Raw genomic sequence first — 21604 nt, forward strand, 5'->3', positions numbered from 1 at the left:
TCCTGTCTTGAAGAAATTTCTAAGAAGGGATATATACTTTTATTCAGTATCTTGTTTGTACAGTATCTGGGCTGTATTACAGTCACAAGGCTGTAATAAATAAATATTAAGGGAGATCTATCACTCGTAAAAATCTATAGTTTTCCTTCAAAAATGCACAGCTCATATTTCACAGGCAATGTTCCTGTTTTGCCAAAACAGAAAGGAAAGGGGAAGGGAGAGAAAGAGACAAACACAGAGAGAAATATTGCTGCAACTAAATAATGGAATACTGGTTTAGCCCAGCCTTTGTTTGAAATGGCAACATTGCTCAAAGACACACTGGCACTAGCATATGGTAAGTCCCTCCTCAAACAAATATTTGAAAGCAATGTCACATATTTATTGTTGTTACAAAATACTCATTGTTTTCAGTGGATCTTGGGGTTATGTGCCTAAGACATGAAAGATTGCAGGCTCAGACTATAAATCTATATGAATCCAGTTTGTGTAGGTACAACAGGGAGCAGGAAAGACATTTGGAGGGACAGGAGCACTTGTTTCTTGGGTACCTCTTGGGACTTGTAGGAGAGGTAGTTTCACGGTGGCAAAAATCCCTTTTAATAAAACATACTGGTCAAAAAAGATGCTACTAAAGCCCTAATTTTTGGAAGAACCAAACACAGCACCTGAATTAATAATGCTGTGAAAGATAGTCTTCAACTTGAGTCAAATTCCAACACTGTTATTCTGTTTTTTAAAAACAGCTCCTATTTACTATGTAGATACAGACAGTGGTGGGTTCCTCCCAGTTCCGCCGAGCCAGTAGCGGTGACGATAGGACATCACTGAATCGGTTCTGCCCCCCAGCCCCCCCTGCATTATTCTTACCTTTTATTTGGCCCCACCCCCAATCTATTGCTGCCTCCTGAGTCCCAGCTGATCGGCTAGAGGGGAAAAAACTGTTTAAACTCTTGCCATGGGGCTTCAAAGGGCCGCCTTACAGCTGATCAGTGTTAAAACAAATGAGTAGACTGGTGCCTGCAAAAATAAATGGGTAGACCAGTGCCTGAAAAAATAAATGAGTAGACCAGTGCCTGCAAAAATAAATGGGTAGACCAGTGCCTCCAAAAACAAATGAATAGATTGGTACAGCTCTGCAAGCAGTTAAAAGCCTGGTAGACCAGTACCTCTGCTAAATCCTAAAGAATTGTCACATGGCCATCAAGCCACGCCCACAAAATAAGCCATACCCACAGAACCGGTAGTAAAAAATTTTAGAACCCACCCCTGGATACAGATATTACTTTTCTAGCAGGAATGCAGAAACAATCTGCCAACACCTTTTTCTCAGATGTTTTTCAACTGCTTTGTGGTCTCCTTTCTAAGCATTTACCAGTTCTGATTTGGTTACTTCTCAAAATCAGCTCAAGTTTGGTAATTTCACCTGCAATGATTTTACACATCATGTTTTCTCCAGCCCTTTCATCCATGTTCAGATAAGTTTTTAATCACAGTTGGGGCAAAAACCCTGATAGGAAAAACTTTTTTTAAAAAAAAAAATCTCTAGTCACTGCATCAATCAAATTCTTTGCTGTGGTAATTTTAAAAAAATGAAAACTAATCACACAGAACTATCTTAGCTGTTGGTAGATGAATATCACTGTGAATTGATTTTAAATGCTGCATGAACCATCTGAGAACTGCCTATATATTAGAATGTATGAGACATAAATATTTATATATATAAATAAAATATAAGAGACAAGGGATTTGATTTCAGGGCAAGTGAATCCATCTCAAGAATTTTATCTTCTGTTAAATATAATTTTGCCACATGAAAGATTCAGTGTGCAAACTATTCAGTCGTGACCTTGAGAAACAGGATGCTATTATTTAGGCCCTTTAAAAATTATTAATGCAATGTTTGCACTCCAACCCGCTCAAAATTCTTTCCTTATTTCTCTCTTTTGCCAGAGTTGGTGATGATGATGATTTTTCTACCAAAACTATTGAAACCTTGTAATGCACATGTCTAGAGATAGGTGAGATTCCCTGCCTTTGTGACTATAGTTGATCCAATTTTCAACCTTCCTTCAGTTCTCCCACACATGCACACCCCTTCAATGTGTGGGTCCCAAAACTACTAATTCTCTTCACTTTTCTCCTAAAAAAAAAAACTAGGCCTTGCACAATACATAAGCAGCAATCACAGCCAGGCTGAGAAAATGGATGCCAGACAGTGCCACACAGTCTCCAGAATGAGACTAAGTGGATGGATTTGGAAACGGCAAAGAACGATAACAGAGAAACAGCATTGGAAGTGACCTTGGTGGTCTTTTAGTCCAACCCCCTGCTCAAGCAGGAGACCCTATACCATTTCAGACAAGTGGCTGTTCAGTCTCTTAAAAACCTCCAGTGTTGGAACAACCCACAACTTCTGAAGGCAAGTCGTTCCACTGATTAATTGTTCTCACTCTCAGGAAATTTCTCCTTAGTTCTAGGTTGGTTCTCTCCTTGGTTAGTTTCCATCCATTGCTTCTTGTCCTGCTTTGGAAAATAGGTTGACCTCATCTTCTTTGTGCCAGCCCCCTAGTTATTGGAAGACTACTATCATGTCATTCCTATTCCTTCTCTTCATTAAACTTGAGCCTAGACATACCCAACTCTGAAAACCATTCTTCATATGTTTTAGCCCCCTATTCATTTTTGTTGTTCGATGGAATAAACCACCACTAGGGGGAAAAGGATTTAATGAATTACATGGCTTCATGGTGGTGACCTTTCTCCATGTTTATTCTGCAGCTCATTAGATGGGACACCCATTGTTTGCCAAAGCTGTGATCAGCAAAGTGTGACCCAAACAGGTCAGATTTGTTTGATGGTGGATTACAGATGCAGCCCAGTGGGTAGAGGAAAGTGCAAGGTCTTCTGTGGAGGGGTTGATCTCAGTGAACAGTTTGGCGTTCACATGTGGTGTCTGTCATTTGTCCCAGTGAAGAATCTTCCATTTCAAGACATTTCAGTCGGTTATTCCTTTTCCCCCTGCAATCCACTGATTTGGGGGGATTCAGTTAGTCCTGTGTGACTTAATTGCAGGAAATACCATGTCACACATCTTCTTGATTAGGCCTGAAAAATGTCTACGTGACACCCTGTAGCAGACATCAACGTGACTTCCACCATCTCCCTTGAGATCTGGCAGTTTCCTTTCCACCTCTTCACTTTTAATCCATAGATTTTGCAAACTTCTATCTTCTGGCATCACCTTGATACAGTACTTTGAGTCCCCTGGAAATACAACAGCTATGATTGTATACTTTAAAAAATGGCAGCTCAAAGGAGCCCTGGACTTGGTTTCGAAGTGTGCCCACCTCCAGAAAAAGAAAAGGCAATGGGAAACAGGGACAATAGTCTCAGTCAATTGATGGGATGCAGGTAAGGTATTGTTATTGTGCGGGAGAGGGTGCAGGATGCAACCCTCTTTGTCTTGTACAGAATAAAGGAGTAATATAAATCTAATAAAGAAAGGAAGAGTCGCCAGGTCCCTTGGCATAAAGAGCTGGAAAGGTGATCCTTTTAAAATATCAATAAAATCGGGATTCTCCACCTCCATCAGCCAAGCTCTGCCTTCCATCCAGAATACCTGCACCGCGAGCGATCCTAAGCGCAGCAACGATTGATCAATCTTCTTTTCTTTTTCTTTCTTTCTATTTTCTAATCCTCATTCTTCGTTGTTCCTCTTTTGGTTCGCAACGCTATAGGCTGGAGCCACGTTCCAAGACAGCCAATCCCGACCCACTGCTTGGCTACTTCAAAAGCGAAGATGCTAATCGGCTCCTCTCGTCGAGGGCCCCGATTGGATGATTGACTGGGATGGGGCGGGATTGACCAGGCGGAGGGTCGATTTCCGAAGCCGTGTGTTGGACGCAACCCCGAGAAAGGAGCTGTAGCTCGGGTCGGTCTCTTCGCTGTGGCTCACTTCGGATTGAGCCGTTCGAAACAGCCGCCCGTGGCCGAGCTGCAATAATCTCCTTCGGAAAGTCTGCCCCGGGGGAAGGAGGATTCCCCGCGATTGGAATGCTGCGTCCCGCTCCAAGGCTGGGCGGAGGACGTGGGCAGAGCGCCTGATAAAGCGAGATTGTCATAGGCACCCCGCGCAGTTCGGGGTATTGTTTGCCTTTCGTTCCGCCAAGCAGCTGCTCTGGGGCCTCTGATGCACCCCTTCCAGTGGTGTAACGGTAAGTCCGCTCGATCCCCAGCAGGGATTAGGAAGGGCAAGCAAGCCCCCTCGCAAGACTCCCATGAAAACACCCTTCTCTTTCCTCCGTCCAGATGGAGGAGGCAGATTCACTCGTGGGAGGGAGCTTCTCCTTTATTGGCAGAGCTGCTAGCCCAAAGGGTGTGTGTGGAATCCCCCCCCCCGCTGTATTTAGGAGATCAAAAGGGGAGCTGAGGCTGGTGGAGGGAAGAGTGATGAGTCCGCCCCTTCCAGAAGCAGATCGGCCGGGTGTTCTTTGTCTCCACTTAAGAAAACAGCACCGCCTTGAGGTTCCCCAACCCTTCCGAACAGCGAGGCTGGAGCGGGTCTATGCGTCGCCGAACGGACGGAGTTGAATGTCTTTGTTGTGGGTCTCCGGCTAGTGTGGCAGGATTAGGGTTCCCTATCCCTATCGGAGGGCAGGTACTGTATGTTCCTATCCACCCTAAACACTGATTTGCGTGGGATCTGCGCGACCCTACCACCAAAGCCTTTGAAGCCAATCCTGTGGTATAGTAACCTTACTAGGTTAGGACTGCAAAGTCTGTACACCTTTGGCACATGAAACCCACATCCAAAATATGCTTGGTAGCTTTGCGCAGCATGGGAGCTCTTGGATTGGATGACCTGGTGTTTATCTTGGCCTGTTAGCTTTTACCACCTTGTGCAAACCCAGCCTTTTTAGTTTATTTAAAATTCTGTATCAGTACAAACTACATTAATCCAGTAACTTGGTTCTGTTGTTCAAAGGTAAAGAAAGGTTGTCAGATAATTAGTCAGTTCCTTTGGGTGCACATTGTTCCCTGTTGAATAGTATCTAGTGCTGCCAATTTTGGACTATGACTCCCATCAGCCACAGCCAAATATTTAAAGAACATGAACACTGAAGTAAAAAGTGGACATGAGGCTGCAGGCCCCCTGATCCGATTCTTTCCCTTAATATTATTTAGTTCCTCTTGATAAAAACAATAAAGCTGGATTTTCTTACAGAGAACTATGTGCAAAACTTTTTTCCCCGTCAAACAAGACAGCAAAGCCAAGCACTTTGAATAGATCCACCAGCCACAGTCTCAAAATGGCAATTGGACAATAAAAACAGCGAAAGGAGGATCTAATGAGATCAGCCAATCTTGTGAATTTTATCCTGGCACTTGCTGCTTAACTACTATCCTATATTCACCTCCAAAAAGTTGCTGAGCTGATCCCATTTTTTGGTTGTTTTTACTCCAAGGAAGATTGCTTGGCTGGCTGGCTGGCAGGCAGGCAAGCAGGCAGGCACATTCCTTTTGCTCAAACTTTTTGCATTTGGCTTTGGGATGTTTCTTTTCCTCCCTCCAAATGAGGAGAGGCAGGTTATAATGAATCCATCTTGGCTGAAGACACAAAGAAGCACAAAACTCTCCCACCCTGGAGTTTAGCCGGGGAAGTTTCTTAAAATCCTATTTTGCGTGTTGCATTTTGTAGCAGGGTGAAGATTGGTTCCCTTCAGAAGCCTAGCAGATGATGACTGCTTTTATCATCAGTTAATTATAAGGGTAAAGCTGAACTTGGGATGAATTACTTCAAGCAGCTTTTGTTGTGTGGCTTCCTTCTTCATTTCCTCTTTTTTATCCCTCCTTCATCTCACCTCTCTATTTCATGAAATTTAACAAACCCACAATCTCTGAGCCATGTGCTTCCCAGACAATGGCAGGGAAGGGAAACAGAAGGAGAGATGGTCTCTTCTGAGTATCCACAAAGACACAGAGTGAAAGTCAGAGACTCAGTTAACCTCTTCTGCTTTGCTTGAAGCAAAGTCAGCTTCTTCCACCACCTGCAGCTTCATGGATAGGATTAGAACAAAGCTGGTTTGGGACAAAAGTCCCACCTCCCACTGTCAGGATTATTTGCAAACAAGATGCAGTAAATAAAGTATGTTTTGGAATCTTTTCAGTAAAATCTAAAACAGTTGTTTTTCAATTGTAGGTTTGCAGGTCTGCTAGCTAAATCAATTTCATTTTTTTTTTCCTTAGGAGGACATATGTTCCTTGTGTTAATCAAGGACTATTTCTATTCTTCCAATTTTGATGGTGGCCCAGCTAATAATGCTTGAACAATCCCCCTTCCTCCTTCCTTTTTCTTCTTCTTCCTCTTCTCTGAATGATACAAATATTAAGAGCTATTATGTGATCAGGACTATGATCTGTCACTATATGTGTGTTTCATGTACAACAATCCTACAACGTAAACAGGTTATTTCTTGTTATTGAAGACAAGGATAAATATGTAAGAATTTCATTATTTTTTTAAAAAATAATAATAATAATATGATCTTATCAGATGAGGCAAATTTCTTCCTTAAACAGGATGAAAAGAAACAAAGATTTGACTATTCCAGGCAGAGCATTTGAAATCTAATTTTTAAAAGTCAGAATTGGAATCATCTTTATGGTGTGGAACAAGAGTTGCTTTCTCTTTTTATCTCTCAGGCTTCTCACCTTTAACAGCTACATGTCAGACAGGAACACCCTGGTTCCTTCCATGCTGAAAGCAATTGTCATCTATTTCTCCTTGGCACTTCAAGGAGGATGAGAATTTAATACTTGGTGATACTAAGATACCATCATTCAGAAACAATTTGAGGTTTTAAACATTTCAGTGGAGAGTAAGCAAAACTCTTTGTGCTCAACTACAAAGTGAGGGATGAAGAGAAAGTTGCTTAGAGTAAAACTAGAATTAACTTGTTCATGGAGATTCTCAATCATCCAGATCATGATTATCCCAAAGGTGCTGTTCAAAAAGCAACTGGACTTTCTCGGTTTTTCTCCTTGAAAACATTTCATTTCTCATCCAAGAAGGTTCTTCAGTTCAACTGAAGAATTGAAGAAGCTTCCTGGATGAGAAGCGAAACGTTTTCAAGGACAAAAACCAAGAAAGTCCAGTTGCCTTTTGAACAGCACCGTTGGGATAGAATTAAAATGATAGAAGTCCAGCAGCAGACACTCATGAGCCAGATGGTGTTCACACATCATCAATTCTTTAGTTTGGGGTTAATGTATCTGATTGATTCATTGAACAATAAATCATGACTTAAAAGTATGAGTTAGCCAGGCCAGATTCACACATACCCCAAAGCTGGTATCAGCATCCTTGGAAGTGAGAGAGTATAGGGCTTGTATTATGACACCATTTTTTTAATCCAGAAAAGGCTACTTACAATTTCCAGAGATCAAGACAGTGACACAGTGACAGTGACTCTTTTACTAAGGATTGGTGATCAGATCAAAATCAAAGCTCTCTATGGTTGCTTTAAAGGGGAAAATGGTTCTCCTCTTATAGATTATCCTTTGTATATCTGGTAAATCTCTTAGAAGTAAAGTCCTGGATAAAACATTTTGGCAGCATCTAAGGAGCTTTGAATAACTGGAGACTGTAAATCTGAAAGACTGGGGAACAAATGGGCTTTTAAGAAATAAGATGAAGCTCAGTGATAAAACAGCAGGTTTCAGGGTAGATCTTGGCTTCTCTAGATCAAAAGGATCAGACAGTGGGAAGATCTAAGAGCTGCTGCAGTTGAAAGAGTTAGAATTGGGTCAAGTTGGTATAATGCACCTTCCAAAATGCCAAGATAAGGAATTACTACAACCAGGCCACAGGACATTTATCCATTGTATCTTGATTTACATTGCTCTTTGTCCAAACAAGCTATTCAGCCCCTGAGTTTTAGAAGTAAATATAAATATGGGCTGTTTTCAATACTAGGGTAGATTGAGCTTGACAAGTATGTTGACAAGAGTCCTTCTTTGAGGTAATGGCTAGTTTTAAAACCTTTGATAGATAAATAAATATAATTTGTGGATTGCCACAGTACTCGGTATCTCTTCTGGGAAGTCACTTCTCCCTCGATAAAGTCAGAGGAGACTTGGTCCTTTTGCTAGAAGATCAGAATGTTCAGATGAGGAACCATTAATGTTTGGGGCCTCAGTCAAGTTACTGTCCTGATCCATTACAGAATGGACTTCTCATCTCATAAGTTTTTTCTCAAGAGGTGAGATTTACTTTAGGGAAATGAAGATGCATCACCTGTCCACCCATGGACAAGCCTACTGTATCAATGTCCATCTTTTTTCAGGCTTTCTTTTTAAAAAGCCTATGGTTCATTCCTGGCATTGTAGCATGGTGACTATCTTTGAATTTGACATTTATTCCACCTTAGTTTGGAATTAGCTAAGCTTATGCTGTGTCCAAGTCTTATCTGGAGTTTATATGAAATTACTGTCTGGATGATTTAATCTGTTGATATTTCTTCTGGGTAGGAATGCTTGGAAGTAGCCTTGCAAGGAACTATCAATTGAATCCCCTCCCCACATTCTGTTGGGTAGAAACAACTAGTTAAGATTGCCTCGCTTAACCCTGAATTTGTCAGTTTCATTCTAGAAAAGAAGGAAGGCCTGGGAAAGAAGAAGTAACACAGGAATGCTCAGTTACATATTGGCTGCAGTCATGCTTTGCAATAAGCCATACTGTGGCATGTTGGTTTTGATTTAGTGGTCTGGGCAAGCCCCGCCCCTATGCTTTCTGATTCACTGACACATCTGAATCATGCTCCTGTCATTAACTCCTATCAATTACTAGTCTCTTGGTCTCTAGTCTAGTCTCTTGGTCTAGTCTCTAGTCTCAATGTGCACAGATGCTTTGTGAAGTCACTTGGGGACAAGATCAACTTAAGGGCAACTTTGCCTTTACAGTTTACATCAAAATTGTACAGCAATTCAGTTACCAACTTTTTTTCTTAAAGGTGATAAATAATGGAAGACAGACTATGCCAAAGCAATCAGACAAACTTCAGAATCCAAAAGAAAATAAAAAAGACATTGTTACTCTCAATGCTGTGTTACTCTACACATTGGTGATCTGAAAGGAACTCTATTTTCTCCCAATTAACCTATTTTTAAGAGAGTCAGAGTGGAAAGGAGGTGGTATCTTAAATTTTCTGGAAATATAGAAAAAGAAAGCTATACATTCTCTAACTTTCCTTTAGGAGAGGTTAATGTTACATTCCGTTCTTTTACCCTGAATTACACAGGTAAACTTTATTGTTGCTATTAAATCATATAGACAAACTGTATTCAAACTGGGAAAAGAAGGAAACTCCTTCTTGTTCCTTGATGCTATACTGATGAGGCAGCCTGCTTCTGGGAACCTTCTTTGCACGCCAAGCAGCCAAGTTTCCATCTGTGCAATCCTCAGTGGACAGTCTTAGGCACCAGGTGGTGGAAGAAACATCAGTCAGCGGTTAGTAAACCACCTATCAGTACCAGTTGTAGCCAGCTAGATGGAGAAATAATCTGAGGTTTCTTCTAATCCTTCTCACCTCCACCACTCATCTATCCACCCCCAATCTTCCTGGTAGCCTATCCTTCTCCTGCTGCCTCCTTGGCTGCTAATGTCCTTGGGTTTTTCCTCTCCTCCTTGCCTGGAACAAAGCAGCTATTTTACTGCATGCATAGACAAAAGACACCTGAAATTTGCATATTTTGATTGGGGCATAGAGTGTGCTTGGAATGTTTTTCTGGCTCCTGCTGGTGGATCATTGCTGTTTGTGCAGGCAGAAGGGAGGGAGATAGGTCAATGGTATGATGTATTGATGCAGAATGGCGCATATGACAAATCTTCTACTCAATGGGCTCCTCCATTTTATTACTTACGGTTATTATTATCGTGTTTCCCCAAAAATAAGACCCTGTCTTATATTTTTTTGAACCCTGAAATAAGCGCTTGGCCTTATTGCCATGCGCTCAAAAGCCCGATTGGGCTTATTATCAGGGGATGTCTTATTTTGGGGGAAACAGGGTATTTACCTGTCATGCTTGACTGCATAACAAATGAACTCTTGCTGTCTCCTTGGGAGCAGTAGTGGAACTTGCTCAGAAAGGGAAGAAAAGTGATTTTTTTTAAAAAAACATATCAGAAAGGATGGTAAGGGAAACCAACCTACTAAACCTGCATCCTTCTGATAAGACTGACTTCTTCAAAATAAAACAACTTTTCTCCTGGTTTGGCATGTGGGCAATCAGAAGCAGTCTTAGTTGTATCAGTAATATCTGTCTTTATGGAATATAATAACTATTTTTAGTCTAAGTGTCAGTGTTTCTCAACCTTAATAACTTTAAGATGTGTGGACTTCCGTTCCCAGAATTCAAGCTTGCTGTGGGATTCTGGGAATTGTTATTCACGCATCTTCAAACTGCTACCATTGAGGAAAACCTTCTGTGTATCTTTCAAATTCTACAGCAGTTGGAAAAATTGTCTTTAGTGCGGAGCAATGGATTTGAATTCTGAACCAAGCTGTTTCTGAGGGTCTACTGTAGAACATATTGCAATAATTGAACTAATCTGTGCCTCCCCCTAGATAACGTGCTTAATCAGCTTTTACTGAAGTGGCCTATTAAAGAAGTAGCAATGTTCCCTTCCTTGTGCAGTTTCCTACTATTATTTGGATAGTCATCTTAAGAGGACAGGTATAACTTCAAAACAAACCAAAGCAGATGTATGGAAATAGTTCTGGTATATTATCAGTTCAGTGATAATTCCTCTATAGCAGGGATCTGCAACCTTAAACACTTAAAGAGCCATTTGGACCCATTTCTCACAGAAAAGAAAACACCAGGAGCCACAAAACCCTTTCCGTGCCTGACTATTTCTTGAGCGGCCACAAAACTAGCATATTCTTATCTTACTTACTTCTTAATTTGATTTATATGCCGCCCTTCTCCGGAGACTCAGGGCGGCTTACAATGCGTTAAGCAATAGCCTTCATTCTTTTGTATATTTTATACAAAGTCAGCTTATTGCCCCCACAAACTGGGTCCTCATTTCACCTACCTTAGAAAGGATGGAAGGCTGAGTCAACCTTGAGCCTTGGAGAGATTCGAACCAGCAGAAATTGCAGGCAGCTGTGTTAATAACAGGGTGCACTAAACCCCTGTACTATCAAGGCTCTATCAAGCATATGTAGTTGAATTAAATGTTCTGTTTTCTTATGAAATTTTTCTTTTCTTGGATTTATCCATGGTTGGCCTACCAGGGGTTGAAAAGCTCAATAAATCGCATGCCGGCGGATTTCGCACATTGGCAGTTGTGACACATATTTTGAGTGACAGGGAGCTGCAGCAGAGGGGTGAAAGAGCCACATGCGGCTCCTGAGCCGCAGGTTGCTGACCCCTGCTCTATAGTCATCTTCCAACTTAGAATATCATGCATTCTTTAAACAGCCATTCCTCAGTCAGGTACCTGCCACAGGTGCTGGGCCTTTGGCCATGTTGATCTAGATTTTGAAGAACCATAATCCCAGTTAACTTGGGTGTTTTCTCTGAATGCAATTTTCCCTTCTCAGAATCCCTGTAGAGGTGATCTTAGGGAAAATAGGAAATGGTTCAGATGTGAAATAGACATATCAGTCTTGCTCAACTATGATTATTCTGGTAGGCAGTAAATTCAATTTTATTGTAACAAGCAAGCTAAGAACAGGCAACACTGTTTATATAATGTAACCTCTAAACTAATAATCATGACAATTCAATAAAAACAAAGAAATAGAGGGGAAAGGCCTCAAAAGTTAGTTTATTTACAGGATACTTTCAAAAAAATATTGTGTTCCTTGCCCTTTTATTGAAGAATTAAAAAATCACATTTGAAAAACAATTCTTGCAGTTCTGTAACCAATATTTGCTTCCTTTTTTATATTCTGTGCATATCTGTGCCATTGGATGCTATCAGAGCTTCATGCTTTTATATGTTGGCAAGATCTTGCAATCAAATGATGCAAGACATCAAATTTAGTGGTTGATTCATTCATAAACCAACATGTGATGTGTGTGTGAAAAAGTAAACACCCCCCTAGATTCTTTGACTGGTTTGCAGAATTCTAACTATAACCAAACCAACCTTTAATAAGCATTTTCTGAGGTGTCCATTACACAAACAACATTTTTGTTGTGTTTATCTCAGTTTAGGATCCTAGGAGACCAATTAAACACTATTTACCAGGAACAAGAACAAGATTGTTAATTTTCTTTAAAATACAAAGCATGGGCCTTTGTTCCTTCAAAATTTCCTACCTTCCCAGAACTTCAGAAGCAGCAAATAGCACGTGGGCCAGTCAAGCTAAAACAGAATTGTTGGAACTAAAGAAACTGTCAAGAAGTACTAGGATGGGTGTTGGCAACCCACGGTTCCTGAGCCACATGTGGCTCTTTGACCCCTCTCCTGCGGCTCCCTGCTGACCCAGTCATGAGACCTGCTCTCTGCCCCGAGACACTGGCCCAACCCGGGTATGGCCAATGCCAACCTTGCTAACACGACAGCTGGTGGGGTGGGAATGGGATCTGGGAGGAGGGTATGATGGAAAGGGGGACAGGTCAGCAGCTGAGGAGGAAGCATGAGCTGCAGCAGCAGCTTCGCAATCCCCTGGCCAGCTGTTGCAGGGCTGGGAGGGCACGCACAAGCGGGGATACCCTCAAGCGAGTGGGGGGTCATGTGAGGAGAAGAAGTATGGTCATCTTCAGCGAAGCTGCCGCCACCCCGGCTTGTGCTCCCTCCTCAGCCAGCCTGGATTTGCCAAGAGGAAAGAAAAGGAATAGCGAAGAACCCCAAGGAGAGCTCGGTGGGTTGGCCCAGCCTCAGCTTTCCGAGAGAGAGAGAAGAGACACAGAGACAGACAGAGGGTGGGGGGAGGGAAGAGAGAGAGAGAGAGAAGGGGAGAAAAACAGAGAAAGAGAGTGAGAGAAATGAGAAGATGATGGAGGGAGAGAAAGAGAGAGGAAAAAGAGAGAGAAACAAAAGAGAGAAGGGGAGAGGGAGAGGGAGAGAGAAATGAGAGAGAGTTAGTTGGAAAGAATGAGAGAGAGAGAAAAGAGCGGGATACAAATGTGAGAGAGAGAAAGAAAGAAAGAGAAAGAAAGAAAGAAGAAAGGAAGGAAGGAAGGAAAGAAAGAAAGAAAGAAAGAAAGAAAGAAAGAAAGAAAGAAAGAAAGAAAGAAAGAAAGAAAGAAAGAAAGAAAGAAAGAAAGAAGAAGGAGGGAGGGAGGGAGAGGAAAAAGAGAGAAAAACAGAAATGAGAGGGAGGGAAGGAAGGAAGGAAGGAGAGAGAGAGAGAGAGAGACCCATTTCCCCCAGAAGACACTGGGAGCCACAAAACCTGGGTAGGCATGGCCGGTGTGTGTGTGTGTGTGTGTCTCTGTCATGTGACTGGGTGGGAGTGACCCAGGTTTTGTGGCTCCCGGTGTTTTCTTTTCTGTGGGAAACGGGTCCAAATGGCCCTTTGAGTGTTTAAGGTTGCAGGCCCCTGTACTAGGAGATAAATCAAACTTTTTTATTCCACAAAGGTTTTTAAACATAGTTTCCTATTTGAGCCAAAGTCAATAGCAGCTTTCAATTGACTTGAGCAAATCATGCCCTCTGTGAGGTATTTTGATTTTCAATTTACTTCCTCGAGTTGGGGACCTGTCATATAATTTTAATAAAGAGAAGTAAAATAAAATCATGTATTTTAATAAGAGAGTGGAAATGAACTCCAGGAATGCTGTTGTCATAGGTGGTGGCCATAATTTCACACTTGTTCAACCTAATGGTTGTGGAAACCTACCACTAGTGGGACACAGGACACGATTAAGGCCAGAGAGATGTCAGAACTGATTCTAACTTTTGGCCTTTTGAGACTCATCATCCTGGCAAACCTCTGCTATGGTTGGGAGAAAGTGAGCTGTTCACCCCTCTGTTTTCATTTCATCAGCCTGCAAATTGGCTTTTGCTACCAAGGTGATTCCCCAACACCACTGAGGAGGAAGCAAGAATGTAGAAGCTCATCCAAGGAAAAGTGTTTTGGAAAAGACAAGGAAGCCTCGCTGTTTTTCTGCAAAATAAGGTCTTTTATCAAAGGAGAACCCCTCTTCCCCTCTTGCTTTGGGACTCAGAACATTCCTGCATTCAGCACCTCAATAAGTACACCAGTTCTCCTTGCTTTTAAAATTCCTGCCTTATTTCTGCCACTTCTGCTCTCTTCAGGGAAAGCAAAGGTCAAGTGCTATATGTACCTATGCTTGTTGTTTGGATAATTAAAACAGTGCATTCATCCTGAAAAATCACCTTTTCTACTCTTCGTTTGTTGCTTGGTGCTGAATGGCTAGCATTTAATTATCTCTGCTTCAAGATGAAATCTCCTCTCTCAATTCATTTGCATACCTTGTTTTTTTTTTTTTTTTAATTTGATTTATATGCCGCCCTTCTCCGGAGACTCAGGGCGGCTTACAATGCGTTAAGCAATAGCCTTCATTCTTTTTGTATATTTTATACAAAGTCAGCTTATTGCCCCCACAAACTGGGTCCTCATTTCACCTACCTTAGAAAGGATGGAAGGCTGAGTCAACCTTGAGCCTTGGAGAGATTCAAACCAGCAGAAATTGCAGGCAGCTGTGTTAATAACAGGGTGCACTAAACCACTGTACTATCAAGGCTCTTATGGGTTTCTGCCTCTAACCTGGTATTGATGCTTTGAGTTGCATTTGTAGGGCTTTTAAGACAGTCTTCCTTTTATTGCTCCTAGATGATCTGTGTTTTGCATGAAATCAACACTTTCTATTTCTTTTTTTTTAAGTTTTTTTATTATTTTTTTAAAAAACATAAACATAAAACACTTCTTTTCAAAACAAAGCTTTTGATCCGGTCACAAATTAATACAAATCACTAACAAATCTTAATTTTCAATTAACATAACTTAATATTTTACTCAGTTATTTCCCTCAAATCTGTCTATTTAACTATGCCATTATCCCCAAAAACCCGTTACTTAAATCTTAAATCCTAACCAATTATCATTTTCCCCTTTTCTCTTTCATTTGCTTAGATGAATATATTTTAAAAGTATAAATCATACAATTATTGTAAACATTCATAAAATATTTAATTCTAACATAATCATTTTATTTTTACTATTGAACTTAACATTTATAATCTTTATTTCTGTTATTAAACCTAATTTATTCATTTCATTTTAACTATTAATCTCAACATACTTCTTATTTTGGCTATCCCACCACATTTTATTTTTGCTATAAAACCCAACATCTTTATCTTTATCTTTGTTGTTAAACCAATCATTTTTATTTCTTGGCTGTTAAACACAGCATAACCATTTTGTTTTTGGCTGTTTAACACAGCATACTCATTTTTGTTTCTTGGCCGTTACACAGCATATCCATTTTTATTTTGGCTGTTACACAGCATAACCATTTTTGTTCGGCTGTTAAACACTGCATACTCATTTTTATTTTTTGGCCATTACACAGCATATTCATTTTTGTTTTGGCTGTTACACAACATTGCCATTTTTGTTTAGCTGTTAAATACAGCATACTCATTTTTGTTTACTGGCTGTTACATAGCATATCTATTTTTATTTTTGGGCTGTTAAACACAGCATAATCATAGTTGGTTTAACTATTGATCCCTTCTTAGTCTTTTCTTTGTTGTTTCCATCCATCTATGCATTGCTTATTTTCAAATAATCATATTTATCCTTATCCTTTTCCATGGCAATTCAACATTGAGACATGTTTCTTGCTTAAGTCATACCTTTAAATATATTTATAAATTCCTTTTAACATTTTTAATTAATCATATTTATCCTTATTCTTTTTCATAACAATTTAACATTGAAACATGGTTCTTGCTTCAAACATACCTTTAAATATATTCTTAATTTCTTAATATTCTTAATTTCTATAAAAACCTCCTTTTTATTATTACAATCCATCTTTACATTATTTTATTTTAAATCACATTGTTTAAATCTTCTTTTTTCTTTTTCCAGTCGTGTTTATCTTACTTCTTCATTTCCTCGCCTGCAAAGATATATTCCTTCCATTTTCAAAGTTTTCAGTTTTGTCCTTCATAAATCATATTAAATCTTTTTCTTATTTTTATTCCAGATATAATGTATTAAGTCTCCCTCTTTTGAGCCTGTGCTTAATCCTTCTTTTGTTCCTGCGCCAATATTTTAGTTATTATTGTTTCAACTATAGGAGTTCCATTATAATTTCCTTTTCTTTTCACCAAAATCCAGCTGCCTGCAGACAGGGAAAAAAAACTCCTCCACAAAGTCCCATGGCTTTTATCGGTAAAGCTCAGAATTTTCCATAACAAAAAAAAGTTACAAAGTTTCTTTTGAAACCAGATGGTGTCTCTACAATCCACATTTTCCATTAGTCATACAAGTATTCATTTTGTGCAATTATTCTTTTTAATTTTAAAAGTATCTAATCTTTTTTTTTAGAATCCAATTCGAATTTTAAAGTATCCAGTCTTTTTACCATATCTCAATAATTAATTCCCTTCATTCTGTTCAAAAATTAATTGTTTCTCAGGTCTTTGTCTCTTTAGGGTTGCAGTTAAAACTTTCCAAAGCCCCTTTGTTGCACAGCTGCTATTTTAGGTTAGGGTCTTCTAAATAATAATATTGCTCCACACATTGTTGCAAGCCTGGGTTTGTTGTCACTCACCCAGCTTCAAAGAGCTCAGTTTCACTCCACTTTCCTCCAGCACTTTTCTTAGCCCAGTTGTCCCAGCTTCGTGGCAGCCTCCATGGCTGCCTCCCCCCGCCGCCGACTCTCAGAGGGTTCCCTCTGACCTCCGAGGAACTTGCCTGTTCCTCTTGGTCATCCGAGGTGCCCCGCCTTTTTCCCCCTCCCTGCAGGATTGTTCCTGTCTGAAGACCCATCGGCGACGGTTTGGCAGCCGGGGTTTTCGCAGGACTCATCAGAGCCCACTATTTCCCCGACTGTCTCGCCATGATGCCAAACCGGAAGTCAACAGTTTCTATTTCTGTACCATTTCTTTAAATAGTTCATTTGACTGGGCTTTCATCATTTCATACTTTGGGCTGGGGGAAGTTGACTCCATTGGCTTCTGTAACTGCTTTCAACCGTGGAAGTCTAATTGCTATGGCCTCCAGCCAGCATGCACCTAACATCTTAGTTGGTGAGGATGATATTTTAATCCAACATATCCAGATTGACTGTAACAAGAGGAGGCAAGGTCTTCTGAGCCTTTAACTGTCATGGTTAAGCTGATGCTGAGGAAAATTCTTTGTTACTATTTTACTTGATGGCCTCGGATACTAGAGTTCTCTTCAAGGCATAGCCATCTGGGTCTGGTTTTGTGGTTAGAAGATATAAACTACCAACACATATACCATATGTTGCATAGTTTTTGTTAGGGAATGGCTATTGCCTAACTGGTTGGGTTGGCAATATATATAAACCATCAATGCATGTTTGCAGTCAAAAGGTATTGTATAGCTTTAAGACTGTAATGCTGTATTGCATCATACTGTATTCTGATTGGCTAGTTCTGTAGCCAATGTCCTTAAGAGGAAGCTTGAATCATGGCTTATTTCTTATTACATTATTATTACATTATTATTGCTACCTCTGCTCCTCTCTGCCTGTTTTCTCTGCATGATCACTGCTTGATGATTGCTACTTGTTATTTTTCTACTATTTTATTGATTGTTTTAATGCTGTACTTGTTCCTGTTTGCAACTACAAAAAGAACTGTTTTATTGCATATGACTACAACAACTGGTAATAAGACTTTGTTCTTGGAGTATCCCTGGATTGACATTTTAACTATCTTTATCTGTGTATGACCTGGATTTTTTATTGGACTTTGCTTTACTTTTTCCTAAAAATAAAAGAATATCACAACTCAGTGTGTCTGCGTATTGACAGTGCTTATTCATTATCACTCTCAGCCGTTTCTCATGTGCACACCCTTGCTACTCAAGGGTTACTCTGCGCATATTCCTCAACTGTTTTGCTACTCAACTCCTTGAGGAAGGAATGCTTTGCTTGGTATTCATGGTCTCTTCCATCTGTCTTTTTCTTTGCCATTTTAAATGTCATAATACCCTGAGCACCATAGGACTATTTAGCTAAATGCATGAAAATAAATGCGCACCCATCTCTGCTTATCATTATAACTGCAATCTTGGTGCCCTCCAATTGTTGATGGATTACCATTGCCAGTAGCATCTATGAAAATGATTAGTATAAGTATAGGTATAAGTATAAGTATAAGTATAAGTATAAGTATAAGTATAAGTATAAGTATAAGTATAAGTATAATTTTATTTCTATACCACCCTTCTCCCAAAGGACTCAGGGCGGTGTACAGCCTATTTAAAAACACAAGACAAACATCAATTAAAAATTAAAAATTATTAAATAAATTTGGCTCAATTTAAAACCCCAGAAATTTAAAATACCCCAATTTAAAATTATTATGTTGATAGCCCGGCCTGGCGGAACAACAGGGTCTTCAGTGCACAGCGAAATACCCGGAGGTCAGAGATCTTACGTATTTCCGGGGGCAGTTCATTCCACAGGGCTGGGGCTACCACAGAGAAGGCCCTACCCCTGGGTGTCGCCAGCCGACATAACTTGGCCGATGGCACCCTGAGGAGACCCTCTCTGTGGGAGTGAACTGGCCGGTGGGAGGCTATTGGTGGCAGAAGTCGGTCTCGAAGGTACCCGGGTCCTATGCCATGGAGCGCTTTAAAGGTGGTGACCAACACCTTGAATTGCACCCGGAAGACCACTGGGAGCCAGTGCAGCTCGCGCAGAAGGGGTGTCACGTGGGCACAACGAGTTGCGCCCATAACCACCCACGCGGCCGCATTCTGGACCAGTTGGAGTCTCTGAGTGCTCTTCAAGGGGAGCCCCATGTAGAGAGCATTACAATAGTCCAGCCAGGAGGTGACAAGGGCATGAGTGACCGTGCGCAAGGCGTCCCGGTCCAGAAAGGGCTGCAACTGGCGAATCAGGCAAACCTGATAAAAGGCCCCCCTGGCCACGGCCGTCATATGCTCTTCTAAAGACAGCCGTGCATTCAGGAGGACGCCCAGATTGCGAGCCCTCTCTGTGGTCTTAGTGATGGGGGATATGAGGAGTTCTACAGCCAGAGAGCCACAGACTCCCCATCTCCGCTTTAGAAGTTGCATGATCAATTGCTGTCCCAATTTCACAAAATTCATTCCTTGGTTTCTTAATGAATTAGCACAAGTAGATTTTCTGGGCATTGTCAAGAGAAGGCTTGTTATGCTTTCACCTTCTCCTCTTCCTGAGGCACCCTTTCTGACTTGACTTAAGGGCAATAGAGTTATCACCCAATCTGTGTTGGTCACCACCTTTTTCAAATTTCCAACAATTTAGAGATCAACAGTGTTCTAAAGGATCATGGGAAATTTACATGGTTTCTCTCAATCTGTTTGTACTTGGTGCCAATGAACCTTGTACTAGTGTTGAGTTCCCAGTAGCCACATAAGAATGTTATGTATGGATATCAGATGTAGCATCAACATAAGTTTCACTTTTTCTGAAATGTTCCAAGCAATATCATGATTAGATAGATAGATAGATAGATAGATAGATAGATAGATAGATGATAGATAGATGATGGATGGATGGATAGATAGATAATATCATGATATATCAATTCTAAAATTAGCTCAACAGACTCTGGGAACTTTGTCCATCCACAAGATTGAGCCTAACTTATTCCAGGCATGTTCTCAGTCATGGAGGAAACGCCGGTCACATGAGGGATGTGACTTATCCAGTTACTCTAGGACCGAACAACAAAAGAAGTCCCGCCTCTTCCTGTATCCAGTTTTTCGACTCGGTCCGGTAGAGGACAGTCGTGTCTGTTTAGCTCTCTCTTCAACTCCACGTGGGAAAGCTTTTTGGCCATTGTTTGCTAATTTCTACCTATTCTGCTTCGTTCTCCTTAATTTGCTGGCGTTTTACAAGAAAAGCGGCTAAACTTAATTGAAATCAGCTGGGGAGCGCTAGAAGCGCTCCGGCAGCCGCAAGCAGCCCCGCAGCAGCGCGCACGTGCATTTGCACCACCGCGCCTATTTACAGCAGTTTTCAGCGATTTTCGGGCGTTTGAAGAGGTTTCCTTGCCTCCTGCTGCTGTTGGAGCATTGTGGCTGCAGACTTGTGGCGCGAAGGCTTTTCCGCGCCTTTAAGCCATTTGGCTAGCGGCCATTCCAGCCTCCTGTTTATCCATCCTGGCTTCTGGATTCTTCTCTGCTTCTCTCCTGGCGCAGTGAGTTACCTGAAACACCAATTATCCCCTGTGGGTGGATTTTTAAGGGTGATTTCCCTCCTTTGCAATTCATTCTGAGCTGTAAAAGTAAATTCCTGCTCCAAAATGGCAGATGCTAGGGGCAATAAATCCCAGAGCAAAGGAAAAAGGGGCCATACTTCTGATCCTAAGGAAGGTTCCTCAGGGGACCCTGTTCCTCCCAAGGCAGCCAGAGTTTCTACTAGATCCACTCATTCCAAGAGTGCTAATCCTGCTGCATCATCAAGGGAAGAGACCAGGAGACATAAGGCCATGGAAAAGGCCTTTCAAAAAGCTGCTTCAGAGGCCTCTTCTCCTGCTGTGGGGCCTTCTAAATCATCTGCCCTCCCCACTTCTAATGTGGCTGTTCCCCCTTCTCAAATTCAAATTGAACATGATTTTTTTCCTGATCAGTCTACTCTGGGGGAGCATGTGGCTGCTGATGCTTCTTCTGTATTTCCTGCTGCTAGGCCTCTATCTCCAATTGTGTCTATTCAAGCCCCTCCAAGGCAAGAACCCCCTGAGACTCCAGCTCAATCCAGCAATCAAGGGGCTGAGGCTCCTTTGTGTTTAACTCCTGCCCTAGCTGAACTTATTTCAGTATCAATTAGGCAGGGTATTGCTGAAGGCCTGCAGCAAAGGGCCTCTTCTGAGGTCTTCAGTTATGTGAGTCAGGAGAGTCGTTCTGTGAGGGCCCAGGCTGTTGCTGATCCTGTGCAATGTGAGGAAAGGGTGGATTCCCAGGAAAATGCAAGTCAAGGTTCCCTATCTGAGGGGGAAATTGCCCCGGATCAAGATCTCTCGGATGATGAAGGTCTGGAACCAGACCAGCCTTCCTTCATTGGGCTTTTCAAGCCTCAGTTATTCAGATCCTTATTATATAAAGCTCAAAATGTTACTGGTCTGGGAAGTTCTTCTGCTTCTTCCACTCAAGGGGTGGCTTCTACATCTTCATCTCAGCATCCCTCTTCATCATTATTATTTCAGGAACCTATTGCTGAGCACATTGTAAGCCGCCCTGAGTCTTCGGAGAAGGGCGGCATATAAATCAAATGAAAAAAAACGAAAAAAAAAACAAAAAAACAAAAAAACCTTCCATTCATGCAGAGGTGGTTCCAGCTCCCAAGCTGTTTTCTGATGTCATCCAAAGACAGTGGTCTTCTCCTAGTTCTGGCCCGGTTCCTAATGGTCTAGATAAAA

The 21604-nt window shown here is 41.2% G+C and overlaps 1 protein-coding gene across 3 annotated transcripts in view; it reads left to right on the forward strand.

Moving 5' to 3' along the window:
- Nucleotides 1–3934: 3934 nt before the first annotated feature.
- Nucleotides 3935–21604, forward strand: part of RNF122 (ring finger protein 122) — a 44600-nt gene continuing 26930 nt past the window's right edge. For 2 of the 3 annotated variants that reach the window (XM_070952372.1, XM_070952373.1), the window contains exon 1: nucleotides 3935–4220. In XM_070952372.1, coding sequence (XP_070808473.1) covers nucleotides 4196–4220 — 25 coding nt within the window. In that variant the 5' untranslated portion in view covers nucleotides 3935–4195. Of the gene's footprint in view, nucleotides 4221–4632; nucleotides 4664–21604 lie in introns of those variants that run through there. The other variant, XM_070952374.1, reaches the window with a different exon arrangement.

The sequence above is a fragment of the Pituophis catenifer genome, unplaced genomic scaffold, assembly GCF_029215685.1.
Source record: "Pituophis catenifer annectens isolate HBS135680 unplaced genomic scaffold, rPitCat1.0.hap2 SCAF_12, whole genome shotgun sequence".
Taxonomy (NCBI): domain Eukaryota; kingdom Metazoa; phylum Chordata; class Lepidosauria; order Squamata; family Colubridae; genus Pituophis; species Pituophis catenifer.